Source organism: Schistocerca piceifrons, chromosome X (assembly GCF_021461385.2).
Source record: "Schistocerca piceifrons isolate TAMUIC-IGC-003096 chromosome X, iqSchPice1.1, whole genome shotgun sequence".
Classification (NCBI taxonomy): Eukaryota; Metazoa; Arthropoda; class Insecta; order Orthoptera; family Acrididae; genus Schistocerca; species Schistocerca piceifrons.
In genome coordinates this window covers 729,303,118-729,327,042 of record NC_060149.1, presented here as the reverse complement: position 1 = coordinate 729,327,042, position 23,925 = coordinate 729,303,118, and the positions used below count along the sequence as shown (strand labels likewise).

The 23,925-nt window shown below is 44.4% G+C and overlaps 1 protein-coding gene across 4 annotated transcripts in view; it reads left to right on the top strand.

Moving 5' to 3' along the window:
- The window catches only part of LOC124721085 (cAMP-specific 3',5'-cyclic phosphodiesterase), an 836,067-nt gene that overhangs the window by 792,850 nt on the left and 19,292 nt on the right, over nucleotides 1-23,925 (top strand). For 3 of the 4 annotated variants that reach the window (XM_047245894.1, XM_047245893.1, XM_047245895.1), the window contains one exon: nucleotides 17,915-18,008. In XM_047245894.1, the coding sequence (XP_047101850.1) occupies nucleotides 17,915-18,008 (94 nt within the window). Of the gene's footprint in view, nucleotides 1-7,970; nucleotides 8,169-17,914; nucleotides 18,009-23,925 lie in introns of those variants that run through there. The other variant, XM_047245896.1, reaches the window with a different exon arrangement.

Here is a 23,925-nt window from a genome sequence, read left to right as displayed (position 1 = left end):
ATCGAAAAAGAAGAAACAGAACCACCAAGCTAAACGTCTACATCTACATCGAAACTCTGCTAACCACCGTAAGGTGTAGCTAAGGGAGTCCATCGTACGGCGCGAGACCGCGATTTCTCTCTTATGCTTTTACTCTTTGAAAATCTTTTGAAAGATACGGGGTTTAAGGGAGGGAACTGCTGAAAATGTTCCCTGATGCCTGCCTCATCTTTTACTATGTTTCGGTTGTAACACGGTAGTTAAACTTCTTTCCAACCAACTCTCTACGAGTTGAAGAATCTAGAGGGCATTTACTAAGTGACAGACACTTTTTTGGTTCAGGAGCCCCCCATGTGTTTGATCGAAGGTGATATTTGCATGTATTAAAACGATAAGGATCAGTTGTTTTTTATTTTATTTTTACCTAAAGAGATAGTGCGCTCACTTAATTAGTGGACAGTACAAGTATTGGTGCACATAGACTCGAGAAAAAAAATCTTATATCATTTCATTGAAATACCGTTGATGCGGAAAGTTTAGAATTAGTGTGCCTCACCAGTTTTTGCGTGTGGCAATGAGGAAGGGACGTTTAATAGGAAATCCATTCCAACACTGAGGGTTGCTTCACTATTGCGGAGACAGGAATATTAACAAATGATTCAGGGAACAGATTGGAATGGGGGACCGTAATAAAAAGAAGTGAAGTGAAACTGGACAAAGCATATAGTCAGGTGAACTGATGGTAGATGGATTGAAGGACATCTATGCCGGATTCTAATTTAAGAACAGGTCGATATCAAGACATAATGGATGGTGAGGAGTTGACACAGAACAGCAGGAATAGAATGTAACAGTCTAGATGTAGTCGTCATACGACAGTGATAGTCAAATTGGTGGTGGTGGTGGTGCGCAAGGAAGAAGAGCAAGTTAGTTTTCAGGGTCAGTTTCGATATGTTCACACGCGGAGCTCTATCTGAGTAAGAGCAAGGAAATTGGTCACAGTCCCATTGAAATACGGTATCTCTTCTAGCATTCGATTGAAATGATTTAAGGACAACTGCTCTTAGTAAGAATGGCTAGACGGGAACTGAACTGTGTTCTTCCTGTAGAGGAGACCAGTGCCTTGACCATGACGCCATTTAGCTAGATCAGTATTTCCAAATGCAAGCAAAAAGTGATACAAAATGGTGTGACATCAGACGGAAATAACATAATCAACTGCGGAGAGTTAGACGGCAACTGGATAATGGAGCGTATGTACAAAGGAGACATGGTGCAGTGCAGTGTACTCAGATTTTTGAATACTATTCGAATGTTTGTGGTTCTGACAGATCGGATTAAAATTCGCAGGAGTCTTAACATGATTGTAACTGGTCAGTTTAGTCAGTGTGAAAGTTCAGTGGAGGTGCTCGCGTAATTTAAACGGGAACTGTGATGCCTTGTTTGACGGCTATGTTGAGGAGAATAGGGTCCCCCAAGGCAGTGTACTCAGTGTCACATTGTTTGCAGTTGGTATCAATGGCATCTTTTCTGCAGTCAGGAGCCCTGTTTAATGCTGTGTTTGTGGATGACTTTGCATTCTTCTACTACTCCTCCAAACTGACAATGACTACGAGACAACTGCAGTTGACTACAAGAGGCTGGAATCTTGGGCTATTAAAACTTGGTTTAGGTTCTTGCCAGAGACCACTACGTGCGTCTATTTTAAAAGTGCTCGTCGAAGTTTTAATCGCCCAAGTGTCTCAATGGGGACAATGTTTTACATTTTAAGGACAATGTGCGCTGTTTGGGCCTATTATTTGATTCTAAACTAACCCCTCTCCCGCACCTGGAAGACCTGTGAACAAAGGGCTTCACATCGTTGAACATTTTGAAATGCCTCAGTGGAAAGGCGTGGGGAGCTGAAACGTCCCGCCCCCTGCAGTTTTATAGGGCATTTGTCTGATCACGGTTAGCTTATGGCAGCGTGGTTTACGGATCAGCCTGTATTTCCTACCTCAAGATGTTGGACGCTGTCCACCACGAGGGTATTGGGATATCGACAGAAAGCTATCGGACAGCCCAATTCAGAGTCTGTGTGTAGAGGCTAATGAATCATCCCTCTGGATTCGACGGTGCCTCTTTTTGGTTCGAGAGGCTCTGAAAATTTCGGCGTTGTCTCAGCAATCGGCATTTAGTTCGACAGTCCATCTCAACTTTGAGCGGCTGTGCGGGAATCACCCCCATGCGAACAGGCCGTTCGGGATACGTGCTACTGACTGACTCGAGGATCTGGATGTACCAGACCTTCGAATACACAGCCAGGGATGGAATAAACTGTTATCTTGGCGTCTTAAGAAGCCCAAAATGGTTTTAAACTTGACGCAGTACAAGAAAACAGAGTTGTGAAAACGTAATCTGCAGTAAACTCTGTTTTCTTTAAATTTAAGTCTGTACCAGACAGTTTAATCGTTGTTTATACGGATGGATCCCGGCAAGAGACTGCCCTCGGTTGTTCAGCTGTTTTTCCGTATATGATTTTCAAAGTGCGCCTCCCGGAACAGTTTCCAGATTATGATGCAGAGCTGTACGGCATTATAACGGCACTGGAGTGGATTCACAGTACAAGGTTTCTCGTCTATTGACTCGCTCAGTGCCCTAAAAGCGGTCCCTCTAATGTATCCCCGTGGCCCAGTTGACTCATCTCATCCATGAGTCATCACGGCAGCTCCAACAACGTGGCAAGACGCATGTCGGAATGGTGTCTTACGTTGATGTGTCGTCCCCTTGTGTGCTGTCATCTCATTATCTGGCAGATGAATCATTCGTCAGCGGGAAACTGAATGGTTGGAGCTGGCGGCGAACGAACTGCGGCCCCTCGTATCGACAACACTGGAATGGCGGCCATCACGCCAACCAGAACGATGGAAAGGAATGCTGCACACCAGACTGCGCATATGACAGAGTCCTTTAACACACGGTTTCCTCCTTCGGTAGCAGGATCCACCACTTTGTGAAGTGCCACTTCCGGTTCAACATATTTTGCATACATGTGTCTTACATACTGACATCACGTCAGCCCTAGGTTTGGCTGGACACGTGCCGACCGTCCTCGCCGATACTGACACCAGTGTTACACAGGTTCTGAAATTTTGTGAAATGTCGTGTCTCGTCCCTGAAGTTGTGCGGAGGCGAGGCGGACTTTAATGCATTACAAACTACTCTGCAGATGGGGGCAGCCGTCGTCGTCGTCTCTTCCCTCCCTCATGAAAATGGCCTGCTGACTTTTCGCCCGGGCGCTGATGGCCATGATGTTGAGCGCCTCGCATCCAAGATCATCATCGGGAATTGTGGAGAACAGCTGCATAATTTTCTGAAGTATTAGATGCGCGCGCGAGATAGCACAGTGGTAAGACACTGGATTCGTATTCAAATTCCCGTCCGACAATCCACGTATAGGTTTTCCGTTTCTTTCCTTAAATTGCTTAAGGTCAATTGCAGGACAGTTCCTTTAAAATTGCACGACCAATTTCCTTCGTCAAAATGAGCTTGTCGCTAATTACCACGTCTCCAGGGGGACATTCAACCCTCATCTTTCTTCTTTCCATTGGTTATAGCGCTCAAGAATCATGAGGATAAGTTAAGATTTGCCAGGGTGCTTACGGAGGTCATTCGGTAACAGATTTTTTATTTCCTCGCCCTGTTTGTTAATGAGAAAGGAAAGGAAGCGAATAACACTGGTTCTAAGCCGTCCTCCACCACAGAATCATGTGTTTTAGAGTTGTTGCTTTCTTGGCGTGTGAATTTTGTCCAAGTAAGCCAAGAGACGCCATGGTTTCCGTGAAGCCGGCAGTCCGAGCCGTCTTCGGGGATCCACACGAACTAGTGAAATGGACGTACTGATCTGAGTAATCAGTCTTTTGACTGGTTTGATGCGACCCGCCACTAGTTCCTCTCGTGTGCCAACCGTTTTCCTCTCTGAGTTTCAGTTACAACCTACGTCCTCAATTATTTGCTGGATGTCTTCCAATCTCTGTCTTCTTCTACAGCTCCCTCTAGTACCGTGAAAGTTATTCCCTGAGTATTTAACACACGTCCTATCATCCTGTCACTTCTTCTTGTCGGTGTTTTCCATATATTCCTTTCCTCATCGATTCTGCGGAGAACCACCTCATACCTTATCTTATCAGTACACCTAATTTTTAACATTCTTCTGTAGTTCTTCATCTCAAATGCTGCAATTTTCTTCTGATTCGGTTTTCCCACAGTCCATGTTTCGCCTTCATACAATGCTGTGCTACAAAGGTACATTCTCAGAAATGTCATCCTCAAATGAACGCCTTTTGTTTGATACTAGCAGACGTCTCTTAGCCAGGAACGTGTTTCGTACAAAACTTAAATGTTATCATTAGTTTAAAACTATCTTCTGAGTAGAAGCACTTAAAATTCAAACTCTTTGTTATACACTGAGATGACAAAAGTCATGGGATAAAGATATGAACATACACAGATGGTGTCGGTAACGCGTACCCGAGGTATAAAATGGCAATACAGTGGCGGAACTGTCATTTGTGCTCAGGTAATTAATATGGAAAGGTTTACAACGTGATCATGGCCGCACGATGGGATTTAACTGACCTTGAACGTAGAATGGTAGTCGAAGCTAGACGCATTGAACATCCCATATCGAAAATCGTTAGGAAATTCAATATTCCGACCGAGCGAGGTGGCGTAGTGGTTAGCACACTCGCGTCCGGCCATCTTGATTTAGGTTTTCGGTGATTTCTCCAAATCGCTTGAGGCAAATGCCGGTATGGTTTCTTTGAAAGGTCACGGCCGGTTTCCTTCCCCATTCTTCCCTAAGCCGAGTCTGTGCTCCGTCTCTAATGCCCTAGTTGACGGCGGGACGTTTAACACTAATCTCCTCCTCAGTATTCCGAGATCCACAGTGTCAGGAGAGTGCTGAGAATGCCAAATTGCAGGCATTGCCTCTCGCCACGGACAATACAGTGGCCGAGGGCCTTCGCTTAACGACCGAGAGCAGAGGCGTTTGCGTACAGCTGTCAGTGCTAACAGACAAGCAACACTGCCTGAAATAAACGCAGAAATCGATGTGAGACGTACTACAAACGTATGCATTAGGACAGTGCGGCAAAATTTGGCGTTAACGATCTGTGGCTGCAGACGACCGATGCGAGTGCCTTTGCTGACAGCACGACTTCGCCTGCAGCACCCCTCCTGGGCTCGTGACCATATCGGCTGGACGACTGGAAAACCGTGGCCTGGTCAGATGAGTGCCAGTTTCAGTTGGTAAGGGCCGATGGTTGGGTTCGAGTGTGGCGCAGACCCCACTAAGATATGAATCCAAGTTGTCGACCATGCACTGTGTAAGATGGTGTTGGCTCCATAATGGCGAGGGCTGTGTTTACATGGAATGGACTGGATCCTCTGGTCAAACTGAACCGACCATTCGGCTACTTGGAGGCTATTTGTGCCAATTCGTGAACTTCATTTTCCCAAACAACGATGGAATTTTTACGGATGACAATGAGCCATGTCACCGGGCCGCAATAGTTCGTGATTGGTTTAAAGAACATACTGGACAGTTCGAGCGAATGATTTGGCCACCCAGATCGCCCAACATGAGTCCCATCGAACGTTTATGGGACGTAACCGAGAGGTCAGTTCGTGGACAAAATACTGCGCCGGCAACACTTTCGCAATTATGGATAGCTATGGAGGCAGCACGGCCCATTATTTCTACAGAGAACTTCCAACGATTTGTTGAGTCCATGCTATACCGAGTTGCTGCACTACGCCGGCCGGCCAGGGGAAGGCCGACAAGATATTAGATGTCCCAGTCACTTTTCTTTTCTTTAAACATTTTATCTTCATCCATCTGTCAGAGTATTAAGATAATAATTTACCTCTTTTTAAAATTTTTGCAACAAAAATGTAATAATACTCTTTAGCTTGATGTTGCTACATTACTACAATATACCGGGTGATCAAAAAGTCAGTATAAATTTGAAAACTGAATAAATCAAGGAATGATGTAGACAGAGAGGTACAAATTGACACACATGCTTGGAATGACATGGGGTTTTATTAGAACCAGAAAAATACAAAAGTTCAAAAAATGTCCGACAGGTGGCGCTTCATCTGATCAGAATAGCAATAATCAGCATAACTAAGAAAGACAACGCAAAGATGATGATCTTTACAGGAAATGCTCAATATGTCCACCATCATTCCTCAACAATAGCTGTAGTCGAGGAATAATGTTGTGAACAGCACTGTAAAGCATGTCCGGAGTTACGGTGAGGCATTGGCGTCGGATGTTGTCTTTCAGCATCCCTACAGATGTCGGTCGATCACGATACATTTGCGACTTCAGGTAACCCCAAAGCCAATAATCGCACAGACTGAGGTCTGGGGACCTGGGAGGCCAAGCATGACGAAAGTGGCGGCTGAACACACGACGCGCAAGTGGTCTTTCACGCGTCTAGCAATATGAGGTGGAGCGCCATTCTGCATAAACATCGTACGTTCCAGCAGGTGTTTACCAGTCAAGCTGGGGATCATGCGATTCTGTAACATATCGGCGTACCTCTCACCCGTCACGGTAGCAGTTACAGAACCAGAATCACGCATTTCCTCGAAGAAAAAAGGCCCGATAACGGTAGATGTGGTAAATCCAACCCATATCGTGACTTTCTCGTCGTGCAATGGAGTTTCCACAACAGTTGTAGGATTTTCGGTAGCCCAAATTCTGCAGTTGTGGGCGTCGACAGACCCTCGGAGCGTGAAATGAGCTTCGTCGGTCCACAACACGTTACTCAACCAATCGTCATCTTCCGCCATCTTTTGAAACGCCCACACAGCAAATGCTCTCCGCTTCACTAAATCGCCAGGTAACAGTTCACGATGCCGATGGATTTTGTACGGATAGCATCGGAGGGTTCGCCTAAGTGCCACCCAAACAGTAGCGTATGGAATGCCGGGGCGACGTGCGACTCCACGAGCGCTGACTTCCCCGTACATAGACGAACCCGCTACAGTCTCCATTTCTTCCTGAACTGTCTCAGCAGTATTACGCCTTGTGCTCGGTCGGCGACTACGGGGTCTATCGTCTAAACAACCCATGGATTAGAACTTCGAAATCATTCTTGCCACAGCTGCATTTGTCAACGGACCTTTACCCGTTCGAATCCCCTTCCTATGGCAATAAGATCGTAACGCTGAACTAGGACATTCCCCATTCTGATAATACAGCTTCACTAAAAGTGCCTTTTCAGGTAACATCAACATGCTGCGACTGCTGGCGCATCTGATTCTCTCTCTCTCTCTCTCTCTCATTACTGCTCCTTTTATACACGATTGTCATGCGCAGTCACTGACGTTTTGCTGTCCAGCGCCATCTGTCGGACATTTTGTGAACTTTGTTTTTTCTTTTACGTTCTAATAAAACCCCATGTCATTCCAAGCATGTGTGTCAATTTTTACCTCTCTATCTACATTGCTCCGTGGTTTATTACGTTTTCAAATTTATACTGACTTTTTGAACACCCTTGTATATTGGGGGAAGTGGCGAAAAGAAAATTACAGGTCCGCTTCTACTTTCAGATACTGATGGTAAGTGCAGTTTTGGTCAAGTTGCATAACTGGGAGTATTGTGCACGTGAAAGTTCCGGAGTTCGTGTGAGCCGGTCTACGGAGCTGTAGTTCCCTCGAAAGACAACAAACGAAATATTCTCAGACGGCTTGCGAGGGCTTTGATTCGGGCCGGCCGGAATAGATATTTTTAGTAGGTAGGGGGAGTAGTCGGTCTACGGTTTAAGTAGAAGATCCGGAATAGGCTGGGATGCAGGAGCAGCGGCAGCGGTTCTACGTATTATAATTTGGCGCGCCAGCATCGTTCCGAGTAGCGGCTGTGTCGTGTGGCGGCGTCACGGCTCGGCTATAAAGAGCGGCTTGGTAGCACGCCGCGCCAGTTCCGCCGCGCCTACGGCCCGAGCAGCACCGACACATTCCCTCGTCTGTGATAGTGCTTCTACCCAGCTGTGATATTTTGTACCTTTTTTTTATTGTGTCTACGTATTTATAATATGACGCTTGAGAAGGAGCAGTCTTCCCTATTCCATGACAGTTTCGCTTGGATTCCTCTAGTCATGGACGTTTCTCTGATGATCAGCAATGTGATACTGCAGGTAAATTTTTCTAATATTATTTTTCCGTGTTTACTACAGTGATTTGTAGAAATTAGCGTCTTGTTTGAATCGCAGTGTTCTTTGTCGGTTACTAGTAAGTTTCTGAAGCATCAGCATACCGTGTTTTAAAAGCAAAACTCTGTCATCAAGAGCGTGAGCCTTCTTGATAATGAAATGTTACGCTCAGTCTAGTAACTAAGTACAAGTTCGTACATGTCAACATGAACCTTCTTTTGTTTAGGGTTATGGGTAACTCGGTATAAACATTGCGCCAGTGGAGTAGACACATATAGTTCCTGCATATTTATAACTAACAAATACTAGATTTGTTTTGTAATGTAATCGAGACTCGGTTAAAGACTGGTTACCTATCGGCTTAAAGTTTCCGTGAAGTGCGTAGCATGGGGTGACCAGATCTAAACTCACTATATAAACACGTTATGCTGAGTTAATTACGTGCTTCACGTGTCGTAATGTATTTTAATGGTGTGATGGTGTGAACCGAATGAATTTACAAGCATTAAATTAATTTGTACTTCACACATGCTGATTTACAAATGAACTCCGTAATTTTTTCCTCTTACGTGAACTCAACAATAGGTGTGTGTGGTGGTGGGGGGGGGGGGGGGGGTCGTTAGTTGCGAATTAAAATTTTTTCTCTGGAATAGGAGACGCTCGGAAGGACGTTTTTTAAAAAGAAAAAATCAAAATATCCTTTAAAATGTAGATTTTCTGTCTGTCAGGCAGACACTTTGTATCAGAACTTTGGTATTAGCATAATTCACCTCATTTCTAAATTGTAGTTGATTTTAGTGTAGGTTAGTGGAAAGAATTTATTCTTCTAGTATTGTACTTACGGACACGAACATTTTGTCTTAACCGCGATAGATTATAAAGGACGAATTTTATGGGAGAATATTCATTAGATAAACACACATATCCATATATTTACATATCTAAAGTCGATTCTGGGGGCGCACGACGTATTATTCTTACGGCTGGCTTTTTTGCAATGGTATCTGCTTTTCCTAAGGATGAGTTACCATACAAAATAATTTTTCAGGAAATTGGTGAATAAAAGTAAGCAAAGTATGTTTACTTAGTGATCTCTCTCGCATACTCGCAATAATACTAGATTTAAAGTTGGCTGAATCCGTACTTCAGTAATAAATTAGTAAATAAGTGCTGCAGAGCATATGTTATTTTACTATTATTCCATGTAAACTCTGTTCTTCGTGTAAATACAATTTTGTTTGTTACACATAAATTCGAAGAAAAGGAGAAAGCAAACGTCATTATATAGCAGCTTTTAGCGACAAAGTTAGTATGACATTTTGAAATTCGCTTTACTTCCTTCTTTCTTTGTTGTCAATGATGCACTTACTGTCTCGTTATCGGTAAACCTCCTGCAAATAGCAACTCTTCATGGAGCCACAACAACATATTAGGTCGGCTTCGTCGCTATGAGGGAGGGGAGAGGAACAAACGGAAGGAATGAAATGGTGGGAATTAGCCACCAGAATCCTCTTGAAATGTTTTTAAAGAAGCCATGAGAAGCTTAACTGAGAGTACCCGAGCCTAGAACCTCTCCTCCAGAATGAGAGGATTCCAACGTCCTCGATGTGAACACAGTAAACTTCAAGCTACTACCAATTTACTCCGAAGATCGAACTTCAGCATCTTCAGTTCTGCGTCATGTCTACATGTTACAGCAGATTTTCCATTGAAGTTGACTTCTAATTGACGCTGATGGCAGCGCAAGCTAGGGCCAACGGGAGAAACGTGCTGTTACGTAAAATTGAAACGAAGCTGAGTCGCCGGTCCTTACGAGAGCCTTTAACTGCCTTTTGTTGCAGGGGAGCGTTATATACTTACGTTCCCGTTACAGAAAACGCTGAAGTGCTTGTACAACTACTTCGCTCTATTCATCGCAAATTGCCGCTTATTACTGGAAATACAGTTCGCACCTATTTCCCATGAGTTGTGAACATCACGAACGATTCTTGAAATTCGGCGACTGTTTCCCAGCAGACTTGGTATTTAACCTACAAAAGAAATTGCTGTTAAGGAAAACCAGTTTTTTCTTTTTTTTCATGGTAATAAGTTCAAGGATGCTAACTGGATAGGACTGGCAACTGGCTGCCGTAAATAGAACTTTCCTTCCTCGCATATTTCGAACGTTATGGTTTTCTATGGAAAAATCTGTCAGACGTGCTACATAGGATTATAATTTTATAATTTAATTTTTAATTCCCGATTCAATCCTCGAATTCACGTGAGCCGGTTAAAATCATTTCTTCGTGATCTGTTGTGTTTCCGCTGCCGTTTCTCATCACCTCGGACCTATGCTTTCGGGTTTGACGACACACTACACTAAGCGGGGACAGATTTATTCTCGTGCAACGTTACAACACAGTGACTATCGTGTCGGTGCATCCGACTCTTTCTCTAAGGTCTGTCAAAAAATGAAATAATAAGTAAATAATCTTTGACTCGCCATTTATGGTCTTAACTTCCACTTTCCTGGCAGTGAGAGATGGAGTTTATTACAGCTATGTTAATTTGAGATCTCGTTTCCTGCCGCATATTTCAGTATACGACACCCTAAATTCATGTCAGCCCCACCATGTTGCCATGACGGAGTTGTAGCTGCTGTCACGCGTGATGTTTACTCGTGATTTGAACGAGGCCGCAGCGGACGATAAAAAGAGCTGACTGGGTATCGTCAAGCTGGGCGCGTTAATCTGTGCCGGGGCACGCCATACAGCAGCAGCCACGCTTGTTAACCGCTCGTGCGCCGGACGCGTACAATGACTCCTGGATATCTTACGCCGGTATGCTACCGCAGACAGCCGACAAAGTTAACGGGTCACCTGACAGACAAAAAGCACAAAGTCCGTACTTCATTTCGCAGTATTATGGAACGTTCTACATCCGCAGATACATATATTCTACGAAGCCGGAAAGAGCGGTTCTAGGCGCTTCAGTCTGGAACCACGCGACCGCTACGCTCGCAGGTTCGAATCCTGCCTCGGGCATGGATGTGCGTGATGTCCTTAGGTTAGTTGGGTTTAAGTAGTTCTAAGTTCTAGGGGACTGATGACCTCACATGTTAAGTCCCATAGTGCTCAGAGCCATTTGTACCATTTGAAGCCGGAAATTACTACTTACTATTACTGGATGCTCCCTTCACTTTTCCATTCACAAATAAAACGAAGAAAACATGGCTCTCCGTACGAGTTCAGTACGCACTCGATTATCGTATTCATTTGCTCACTGAATGACACACACAATAGAGACTGCTCGGAGGATTTTACAGTAGTGTACCTGGTTTATACAGTAGATTTTCTCGAAAGGACCTAGCCTCTGTCCAATTCCCGTGTACGTTACCCTAACGTCTCTGTAGCACACATTTGAAGACAATCTGCCGGTTGCAAACCTGTCAATATGCCTGCGAATTCTTCAGCGCTCTTCCTCCAGTTCGATCAGTCGGGACACCAACGTGTCGTGTCTCCTTCGTAAAAGTAATCCGCTCATCCAAGAATCTCCCCTTGACTTTATATTTTCCGTTGCGCCCAGTAAATCTGATTGTGAGGTTTCCAAGTCTCATCATTTAGCATCGCGTCTTCAAGATGTATATAATGTATTTGTATCCAGGGGAGAATCACATACGGAGTGAAGTGGTGCAGTCATAGTTACAACATTGGACTGGCTTTCGGTAACGGCAGAGTTACTTTCCCATACAGACCTCCTGATTCGAACTTCAGATGGATGTCAGTACAGTTTCTTCAGTGGGATGGTAATACTGGATTTTTTTCCCCATGACCCGCCCAACTGAGCTAGTCCAGCTCAGCCTGCAATGCTACTGACAGGAATTTAAATTCTAATATTCCATGTTAGCTAATCTAATAAATTACACTTAAATTTTCCTCGAGTTATTGTGCTATATCTTTGATTTTTTCCTCTTTTGTAGTGAATTGGCGTTCAGTTTGTGTCGCTCTTTATTTCTTTACGGCAGCTTCGTGACGTCCTCTCTCTGCGGTAAAGGAAGGCATTTATAAAACTGCCAGTGGTGTTTGATAGATCATTAATATTCTAAGTACGGAGAATGTCAACAGCTCAATCACAATCAGTTGGCTCACACCGACGTTGCTTTATGGTCAAGTAATTGGTATTATCAAGGGTAACGTAATGCATTCTGTCCGTCAGGATTTCTGGAGAGGTTGACTGGAAAACTGTAACCCGCGTATCCATATACCTTGACAGCGTGGTAAAATGTCTAAAGCCCTTTTTTTTAGAATAAGGAAAGATGGGTTTTAGCTGGACATCGGGAGTAAAGACTTGAGAGTTGATGCTTCCAATAAAACTTATTTGGGAGACACGAGAAGTGATGTGTTGGAGAAATTATTCAGATGCTGGTTTAATGTGATTTAGGGAACCCGAGGAAAACTTAAGCGAGGATGACTTAATGGTGGTTTTGGAGGAACTCTTCAAATCAACTCTTAATCAACCAAGCACTGAATATGGCAAACTTAATTATCATTCTAATACTCCAGCCAGAGGATTGAGGACGATGGCTACATTTCTCTCCACTGTGTACAGTACCTAAGGGTCCGATACTTGGGCTTGGTGTTCTGAAAACTGTCGTATTATAAGTTAAAAGATACCGTAATACTACATCGAGTGCATGATCTACGTCCAGTTAAAGTAAAATTGCAAAAATCACTGGGTGCGCATTGGGCAGTCACTGGTTCATATTTTGTTTGCAGTGTTAGGCATATACAGCTTAACATTCATTATGTTCCACGGACAGCCGTCTCAGCACTTCAAAGTCTTTTTCAGAATGACCTCGTCAACTGAGGGAGTTTAATCATGTGCTTCCTGCCCGTTTGCTCCACTCGCAATTACCCAGCAACTACTTTCTTTTTCTTCTGCCTGGCAAGGTCGTGCAACCACAGGATGCTTAACTGAGAGAATATGGTTTGAATTTGTAAGATAGGTTTCATGTGGTTTCCGTGCTTTGATTTATCTAAATTCTAGTGTCATTTCTTACATAAATGCATGTTGACGTGTACTCTGCTGATAATCTAGGATTTACTGTTGGAAAAATTTTGCGAATTGACCGCTTGCGTAGTAGACGGTTCCTCCAGATTCAACAGAAAATAGTACGAAAAACATAGTACCATTTGACTGCCAGGTCAACAGGTTGCTATTAATTATTTTAAAGTTGCATGGATCATTCGCGCGATATTACCCTATCTTCGTCTACATGATTTCTCTGCAATTGGCAATTAAGTACCTGGCAGTGGGTTCATCGAACCACCTTTAAGCTACTTGTCTGCCTCTGGCCTCTCGAACAGCGCGGGAAGAACGAACACTTAAACCTCTCCGTGCGAGCTCTGATTTCTCTCTCTTATTATGGTGATCATTTCTCCCTATGGAGGTGGGTGACTACAAAATATTTTCACTCACTGTGAAAAAGTTGGTGATCGAAATTTCATAATAATGCCCAGCCTCAGCGAAAGACGCCTTTGTTTTAATGCCTGCCATCCAATTTCGTGTATCATACCCGTGACACTCTATCCCTTATTTCTCTATAATATGAAATTAGCTACCCTTCTTTGGACTTTCTCGATACCCTCTGCCAATGCCGGCCGAAGTGGCCGTGCGGTTCTAGGCGCTGCAGTCTGGAACCGCGAGACCGCTACGGTCGCAGGTTCGAATCCTGCCTTGGGCATGGATGTGTGTGATGTCCTTAGGTTAGTTAGGTTTAACTAGTTCTAAGTTCTAGGGGACTAATGACCTCAGAAGTTGAGTCCCATAGTGCTCAGAGCCATTTTTGAACCTCTGCCAATGCTATAACGTGAAACCTGTCACAATACTTACAAGAATAATATTTTTTTTCTCAGTGTATCGGTGCGTAATGACTCTCCACATGAGTGCCTCGTGATATTATATGCCCCTCCCCTTCCCCAAAAGAAAAAAAATCTTCTATGATTCACCACCATGCCTGTCGCACTAAGGAACAGTTACAACAGCGTCTGAATTTCGTAGCGAGAAGGACATTCACAAACTAATCGCTTGTTTCTGATGCCAAGAGGCTTCCGCTGTAGCCGTAAAGGGGTAAGTTGAGTGTAAAAAAAAAAAAAAAAAAAAAAAAACTGCAGAGGAGTCTAAATAGTGGTGCGACGGATCACGTTCACAAAAAAATTTGTTAGCATTGACCGTGGAAGGCCGCCCTTCAGGGTGATAACTACGACTATTTTCCACCACCCCTCCATCTTCGCGAATGGTAGCACAACGCCGACAAGGCATGTCAGTGGCGTTGAAAATCTCAGCGAAATTTTGAACCGCTTACGTTGTATCGGGATTCCACTAAACGTTGCAGCACCCTCATGGAGGCAGCTCGGCAGACGGCCGCAGAGTTCTGGCGAAAGTTGCGCTTACCCGGTACTAACACGCAGAGGAGGATGCACCGCCAGCCGATTTCCCGGCTACTAAGCGGCACTTAGAGCAGAGCTGAGAAAGTCGCCTGGAAGCTCCGCACCCAGGAAGGAACCTCTTAGCATTGGTGCGTTGTAGAAAGTGTGTGTGTGTGTGTGTGTGTGTGTGTGTGTGTTCGCGCGTATGCGTGTGTGCTCAGCGTGCTGCCTAATTTGCTGGTGGCAGGCGCAGCGTCTCTCTCTGGTGAGTCACTTCTGACGTCACTGGCGGCAAGGAGAGCTGTTACACGACTCGTTCGCGTTCCAGTCTCGCGTTCCGGCCAGCCTGAAAAGGCCGCAGCCGTCTTATGTCGCACAGACACCTGCAACCCCTCCCTTCGTACGTCAGCAAGCGCCCTGCCGTCTCCGTTTCCGCCATGCACTACCAAACAAGCGAAGCGGCGATGACCAAAGCCGGGCGGCTCACCGGTCCAGTGCTCTCGTGCGTCCCCCCATCACCATTCCAGGCAATAGAGAGAGGCCCAGGTTGACGCAGGAAGATGAGGCTTAACGTACCGACGTTGACGTGATCATTAGAGACGGAGTACATGCTCGAATTGGGCTTGGGTTCTATAGGAAATCAAAGGAACCATTACAGAACTCGTCTTACTCGATTAACGAAAATCTGCTGCTGGATATTTAAATCCTGTTCCTCCTGAATTTACATTGACTGTAAAGTGCGGCCGTATGTCCTACTGACCTACTCCAATAGCGTACAGAGCGATGACTTCAGGCCTTAATCTTTCTTATGGTACGTACCTAAGACGAGATGCAGCATGGAGGCAGTACAAATAATGCACAGTTCACGCCGGATACCATATTAGTATATTTACTCTGCAGGGTTTCCCAAGAACGACGTCGACTTTCTTCCAAAACATTCCCGCACTAGTACTCTGAGCCTCTCTAAAAATTAAATCTGGACTAACTTGACCGGGTAAGATCCTAGCAGTGTGTTTTTCTACATAGCTTTGATTTCTGCTGCCAGATTTATCCAAACGCTGGGGCACCCTAGAGTATGGTTTCCTTGCTGGCCGCGGTGGTCTCGCGGTTCTAGGCGCGCAGTCCGGAACCGTGCGACTGCTCCGGTCGCAGGTTCGAATCCTCCCTCGGGCATGGATGTGTGTGATGTCCTTATGTTAGTTAGGTTTAAGTAGTTCTAAGTTCTAGGGGACTGATGACCACAGCAGTTAAGTCCCATAGTGCTCAGAGCCATTTTTTTTTTTTTTTTTTTTTTTTTTTTTCGTGGTTTCCTTTACAGATGCTCCATACTATACCAGAACTCTACCATCAAATGCAGTTCTTCTATTCACCTTTCCTACTACAGATTTCAAATGCTCTCGAAGGAAGGAAGAGTTGAGTTTAAAACACTGTCGACAACGAGCTTATCAGAGATGGAGCAGAAGCTCGGATTAGAGAAGGGAATGAGCAGTTTCCTGGAATTCGCGATTAAACCACCAGAAATCTTGATCTGTGTTGCTGGACAGAGATTTGAATAACGGCTCCCCCGCATGCGTGTGTAATGTCATACTGCTGAGTCACTTTTCTCTGTAGGTGTTCGTTCAGTTTCAAATCACGTCCTGTGGTACTCACTCACGATATTCAATCAACGTGCCAGGGTTCGGAAGTTTTCCGCTAATCCTTTAATCCTGCGTTATCGTGTTATTTTTATCTTGTTTATGAACATTACCATGCATTTATCCTCAGTTAAAGATAGCCATCGTGATGCATTAAACGGTTACAACTGCCCAGCGATGGTACATCGTCAGCGAACAATCTAAAAGTGCGATAAGTCGTTTTTGTATATACAGATCCTTAGCTGTCCTGTCACGCTTTTCTGGGGCACGTCCGATTTTACTTCCATTCCCCGTCCTGTGTGATGTACTGGGTACTGTCAGTATAAACGTCTTTCGATCAGTCATATCTGAGATGTTACTTCTTGTGGCCATGTCTCGGTTATTTGCCCACGGTGAAGTACAGCGCCGAACGCCTTTGGAAACCATATTAAAAACCGCCTGTACCAGTTTACCTGGGTCTCCCGATTGCAGTAGACAGTATGTGGAAAAATCAGACGCGTTTCATACGAAAGATGTTCCCTGTTCCTTAAACAATGCGCCACTTCGCTCAGCCTACGCTGTTACGACACTTTTCTCAAAAGCCTGTTAGTTAAAAGTGCTGATAATCTTCTTCAAAAGTCATCGTAAACTGTCAAAAGCCTTATTGTAGCAAGCACCGCAAAAGTGAAAAGTAGACTTCCTCGCCAAACAAACGAAGGGAGAACAGACCCAGATCAAAACCGCGCAAGAGATTAACGCCTTGCAGTCTGGTATAAACACCAGACTACACATGATGGTTTGTCACGCTCAGTTATGGTATTTCCGATACGGATCTCCGTCCTTGATTCAGAAATATGACACAGTACGACGCAGAATCCTTTGCATCAGGAAAAAAGGAAGGAAGGAGGGGGTGGGGTGGAGGGGTTGTTTTACGTCCGTATGACATCAAAGTCATTAGTGACATAGCGCTATCTCAGGTGTAACAGGGTGAGGAAAGAAATTACCCATAAAAAAACCATTCTGACATTTACGTCAAGTCATTTAGGGGAACGACGAAAAATTTCAGTCTGTATGGTCGGTTGGATAATTGAACCCTGTTCCTTCTGAATAAAAGTGAAGTCGTTTAACCACTGCGCTGTCACCGCCTTCGCCACCCCTTCCTTATTTTCGAAGAGGTAGTGAACTCACGAAAGATATACGCCTTTCGAAACAAGTGCTAGTGCCTGTCTCTTCGGATCACCTACCAGTGTATAATGAGAAAGAAAACGCGTTTGGCACTCAGAGGAAAATAAAAACAAAATACCGAATCAGGAAGGTCTGCTGTGTAAAAACCTGACGCATGGTACTATCCCCCTCGTTCAGGAATTCTCTTGGGATATTGTTTGTAATTTTACTGTACAGCATAAATATTTCCCGGTTATGCAAGTTGAACAGACATTCGAACATTGCATTGTGGATATAGGCATGTGCCGGAGAGTAAGGCTGTAAAAGCTATGATCTTCAACGAGAAAATAATGGAACACTTTTCTCCCACAATCTGATAAATTTCGTAATTTTCGTAGACATTGCGTTTAAGATAACAAATCTTCACTACTCAGTGATTCACGACTGACCTGCTCCTCTTTACTCTTGATCAATAATTATTTATTTGTTACTATTATTTCCATTGTATATTGCACGCCATTAATACTCTCTGTCTCCTTTTTTACAGTTCAAACGCATGCTGAATAAAGAACTAAGCCATTTCTCAGAGTCCAGCAAATCAGGGAACCAGATCTCAGAGTACATCTGTTCAACTTTTCTTGGTGAGTAATTCTATACATAATACTGAATGAAGAAAAAACATGTTTACATTTTGTTATGTTCATTTACGCTAATGTGTTCTTTTACGCATGTATGTAAAGGAAGTTCTTGCTTTCCCATTTAAAAGTTGAGTATTTTACTGTGGTGCAGTCCAGTAACATTGTCTCCATTATGCATTGTCACCATAAACGGGCCTGGGTTTGTGTTAAGTCTTCCAGCAATCCTTCGTACGACAGCCTCATTCTCAAAGACCACCGTTAGTTTCGCGAGACAACCGCTTATCATGTTAATTTTTCGTGAGAGTCTTAAAAGTTTTGTTAGAAAACCTTTTAATAGCGTTGACTTGTGAAGTCAACTGGCCGTCCCCAGTCGAATCCTAAACTCCGGACTACGAAACCACATAACGGGGACCACAAAAGGATCGGTCCCAGCGTTAGCAGGTATTCCGACCTTTACTGCAATGACTGTACATAATCACAAGAATCTGCACCAGGTTTGGTAACGAAAATTTCGATCCACGGTATCGTCGATAACGATCACTGAAACGTCCTTTTCTTCACTCTAAACTCGCGCTCCTACAATCCTCTCCTCCTCTGTTTCCGTCCGAAAAAATTCATAAATACAAAAAATGTGTCTAAAGTAGGCAAAGACTTTTGATCCGAAAGGCCATTGTGCCAACAAAACAGAACTCTCAAGTCAGCCTGCATGCCCTAGGAACATTAAGCGAAAGTTCGTTACAAAGCAGAGGATTATGGCCGCTGTTTAGCCTTCGTAAGGACTGGATGTGGCTTATGCTTGAACACACGGTTTAACACTGCATTGTTGTGGTGAAGCTTGTCCTCGTGACACGGGCGGGAAGCGTGTACTAACTGCATCAGTGCTCTGGGGGTTTCTTGAATATCCGTTGGTGAAAGTGTTTCTTTTTACTTGAAATGACGGGTCGTAGATGACTAGCATACAAACACTTCGCTCGTTCAGCAACGGTCCAGGATGGGTCCACAGCAGTGAATCAGTAATCGCAGTACAGAATGCATTAAAACTGTAATTTTGTATCAATCATCTGATGTCAAAGAGCAGTTTGAGGAAAGAGGCTGTTTACGTACGAGAGCAGAGTGCGATTAGAAACGAAATTTTGCAACTATTAGCAAGACTGCTCGACGAAATATGCTTCTTCGTTGCAGCAGTGTGCCTCTGCTCTCTGGCGTATTTTGGCGGCTTTTAGCTACGAATCTAGGCTACACTTTTCCCTGGCGCCGTAAGCTTATCAGGACATAGGTCGCGACACATATCCTTAACTAGATTTAGCTTATATGGCTATTTTCAAAAGTAAAGTACCGATTTTACAGTGTGGACGTTTAAAACTAATTCAGAGGAACAGTTAGGAACAGACGTTACAAGAAACAGAATATCATGTCTTACCCCAATGAAAAGAGGCGCCGCAGCCGTGAGTGTAACTTGCTGTGACACCGATCGTGACTTTACGAACGGGTCTTGACATATTTATTGTTTTTGAAACATCTTGTCTTCGTGATCAGTGTAGGTGAAATGAAGTAATCGAAGAAAATAATCTGTTTAAAAGCGACTGGCAGATTGGTTACACTTGGTTACCAGTCGGATATGGTTGCAGTGTCCGTCTTATGTAATGGTCTTAGTATGCGGTTGGCCCTCCACTTATCCCCTTTTGTGGCAGCCACCACTCCCTCAAACTACTTTGCTATTGCGAACCTAGTAGAAGTTACTCAACTGGATGCAAATGGCGACGCCAGAGGCATTGTTCTGCGACACGTGGCTCTCTTGTGTCAAGAGCCTTTATACTAGTGTACGATTCTTGTGGCATGCGTAATCCGTTTTCACGTTTCGATGGATAGTATTTTGTGTTTTGACAAGAGGGCAGCACGTGGGTGGCCTTGTCGTTCCCAAACGGGCTGGCGTGATACTTATGACGCGGCACTTAGATTTGGGAAGTACGAGTTATCAGGTTTTAGCTTTGCTGTGGTTTCTCTAAATTACTTAAGGTGATTGTCGGAGTGGTTCAGTTGGAGAGCATACGGCCGATTTTCTTCCTCGTCGTTGTCCAATCCGAGCTTGTGCTCAGTCTTTTTATCTTTCATGTGGTAACTGGAAGATATTGTGTGTTAAAGAATTAGTATGTTGTCAGAATTCGTCCATAAAAATATTTTTGGAGGAGTAGGTGCGGAGAAGTAACTTATTTCAAGGGTTCTCTACCGACATTGCCCACTCTTCCAAGCATACTCGCATGTCTGTGGGTGGACAGTTTCGTGGCAAGTTGTAGGCATACTTCTCGTACAACTACCACTAGCAAAGATGTTGTGGACCGGTGGTTTGGCGCAATATCGGCTTCCCCAAACGTCGCCACACCGAAAAAGGCCAAACCATTACCGCTGCTTCCCAGTCTTGAAATATTTCTAGTACAAGCGGGTGTTCTCTCAAGCTGGAAGTTTTACTATCCCTAGAAATATTGTTCCATAAAAAGGAACAAATAAGCGGTAATGTGTGGATCCTGTTCCATTGCATCGCAATGTCAGTTACTGAAAATTATTTATCTCTATGAAAAACAGAATGACGCTGTAATAAGTTGACTGCTCTACATTTCATTGTAAGCATTAGAAAGATCGTTGTCCTGATATTCGAAGAATAGCACTATATTTGTGGAAACTACGCATGTACACTGCACACCGATCTAGAAGAATGAAAAAGATTGCAGTTTGCTGTTCCGTTGAAAACGAGATCATTAGAGCCGAAGCTAAAATTCTGACTGGGGGAGGATGGAAGAGGAAGTCGGCTTTGGCATTCTTTATGGAGCCATCCTGCATTCTCCGTCAGTGACTGCGGAAACGCCCAGTCCAGATGGACATACAGAGCTGCAATCACATTCCTGCAGAATACGATTTTTATTTTCCATGTTTCCACAAATCACTGTAAGCAGGTTTATTTGAATAAGATACGACTCAAAGCTCCACCATCAGAGTTGAGTCTTCCTGGGTACCTCTCATCTAATTCTAAACACTTCTTAAATTAAAGATGTTTTGACAACAAACACTTCTTGGCAACATGTACATACACACTGACATACATTCATGTTCATTGTCTGCGATTTATGTAGAGGACATACCACTTAATTAAGATCCACTGTTGGCCTGTAGTCCTGTTCACGTAGATTTCTCCTCAAAATTCGAAATTAAGTCCACATTATGCGTGGGAAGCCGCTTCGCGTCTCTTTCGTCTTGATTATTCGGGTACAGTATTCACATTGATTCCACGATTACTTTCGTCTTTATCCCCGTGCAAGTCATTTCTATAGTCTTCAAGGAAGGCAGGGTCACTGAAGTCGTCGAAGTAAGTCACAAAGTTTGTTTAAAGGTTGTACGGTTTGTTGTCTACTGAGGATCACAGTTCTGCGTCACTTCAAAACGTCATAAAGATCTACTGAAAGGACGTGCTGCCTAACCTCTACCAGAAGGGTACAAAGCACGTAGCTACTCACAAATCCCGACTTGTTAGGTCACACAATTCTTGTTGAGTTTCCTAATTTTCAACAAATACCTCGCCGCGTGGGATTAGCCGAGCGGTCTCAGGTGCTGCAGTCATAGACTAAGCGGCTGGTCCCGGCGGAGGTTAGAGTCATCCCTCGGACATAGGTGTGTTTTTTTGTCCTTATGATAATTTAGGTTACGTAGTGTGTAAGCTTAGGGACTGATGACCTTAGTACTTAAGTCCCATAAGATTTCACACACATTTGAACATTTTTTGAGCAAATACCTCGAGTACAGCCTATCGCCACTGACGAGACCAATCATGTCTTTACGTGACACAAATTCAGTCTTTCTCTGATAGCCGTCAATATAGTTAATTCCTCTCTCTAGTCACTCTCCTATTCTGCAAAAATATAGGCTTCCTTTGTCTGCAAATGTAGAACCTGTGACGGTGTAGATTGTGTTTTGGTCGTGTTACCGTGACTAGTACGACGTGTCCATGTATCTAAAAGCTCTGTCCTCTGTACAAACTCTAATAATCAAAACCAGAGCTTTAGCCAGAATTGTCCTAGCAGTTCAGTCAGTCTTTGGAGTACCTATACTCGTTCGCCTCGATCTGGGTCTGCTGCTACTTTTCTGGAGGGAGGGGGAGAGAGAGAGGGAGAGAGAGAGAGAGAGAGAGAGAGAGAGAGAGAGAGAGTTACAACCACACAGCGTCCGGTAGTATTTTATAATCGTACGTTGCTGTCACTGGCAATTGTGTTTATAAAATTAACTGCATTTTGCAAAGGATAACTGTATGTGGCGAGGAAGTCTCTTCCCGTCATCTTGCTACCTATACAGATACCTCTTTCTTGGTAGGTCATTCAGTTTTACAATAGGGTTCCTGTTTGCCGAGGGCCTGCCCTCAAGCAGCATTTGCGAAGATTTAGTGTGCAGCTACGCAACAGGTGATGCGGCAGCGAAGTGGCGAGTAGCGTCCTCTGACTTGGCCGCATCCCAGGCGGCAGCGCGCGCGGACGTTGCAAGTTTCCGCGCAGCGCCAGATAAGTGGCCGCTGTCGCACACAACAGGAAGCCACAACTATGAGTAACTCGCTCTCGCCGACAGACAAACAAATTAGCTGTCTGTTGACAAATTCTACACAGTGATTCTGGCCACGCCTGTAGGAGACGATCGTTTGAGCACAGTCCGCGCCAGCCACGTGTTGTCAAAGGCGTCGTGTTAAGATTTTCCAGAAGCGCATCTACCGTTGTGGTTTTAAGTAGCACGTCTGGTTCCACGACGGTGAGGAGAAAATTCGTCGGACTGGCAGTGTCACATTTTCTTAGGTTCAAAAAGATACATACATTGACGGAAGAACATCGCAGAACCAAAAAATAATGAATGTAGAGTACCGAAATTTCGGGAATACATTTGTCGTGGTAACATGTTTGATTAATATTACAAGGTCACAGGTTAATGTAAGCGCTAGATAAGCCGTTGCAAATGTGAAATACTGGTACATTAATAACCGTTGTAACCGCTAGAATATTGAATACAACCATGCAATCGTGCACGCATCGTGTTTAACAGATGCCGGATGTCAGTTTATGGGATGGAGTTGGATGACTATTGCCCCTTGGCCGGTCAATGCAGTGAAAATGATGTTTGTGAATGACGCCGGAGTTATCGTTCGATGATGTCCCAAATGTGCTCGGTTGGAGACTGATATCGTGATCGAACAGGCCAACGCAACACGTCGACACTCGGTAGACCACGTTTTTGCGTTACAACAGTGGTATGTGGGCGAGTGTTATCCTGTCGGAAAACACCACCTGGAATGGTGGTCATGAATGGCAGCACAACAGGTCAAATCACCAGGGTGCAGTCAGGGTGAGTGAGATAACCACGAGAGTACCCCTGCTGTCATACGAAATCACACCCCCAGACCATAGCTCCAGGGATAGGCCCAGTGTTGTTGCAGGACATCAGCTTGCCTCTTCCTAACCAACACATGGCCTTAGATAGCACAGAGGAAGAACCAGCTTTCATCAGAAAACACGACAGACCTCCATCCCGCTGTCCAGTGAGGTCTCTCTTGACACCAGTGAAGTCACAAAGAGCAGTGGTTTGGGGTCAGTGGAATGCATGCTACGGGGGAATGTGTGTGAAATCTTACGGGACTTAACTGCTAAGGTCATCAGTCCCTAAGCTTACACATTACTTAACCTAAATTATCCTGAACACACACACACACACACACACACACACACACACACACACACACACACACACACCCGAGGGAGGACTCGAACCTCTGCCGGGTCCAGCCGCACAGTCCATGACTGCAGCGCCTTAGACCGCTCGGCTAATCGCATGCTACAGGGCGTTTGGCTTGGAGCTGTACTTGAAGTAACCGATATGTAACAGTTCATTGTGCCAC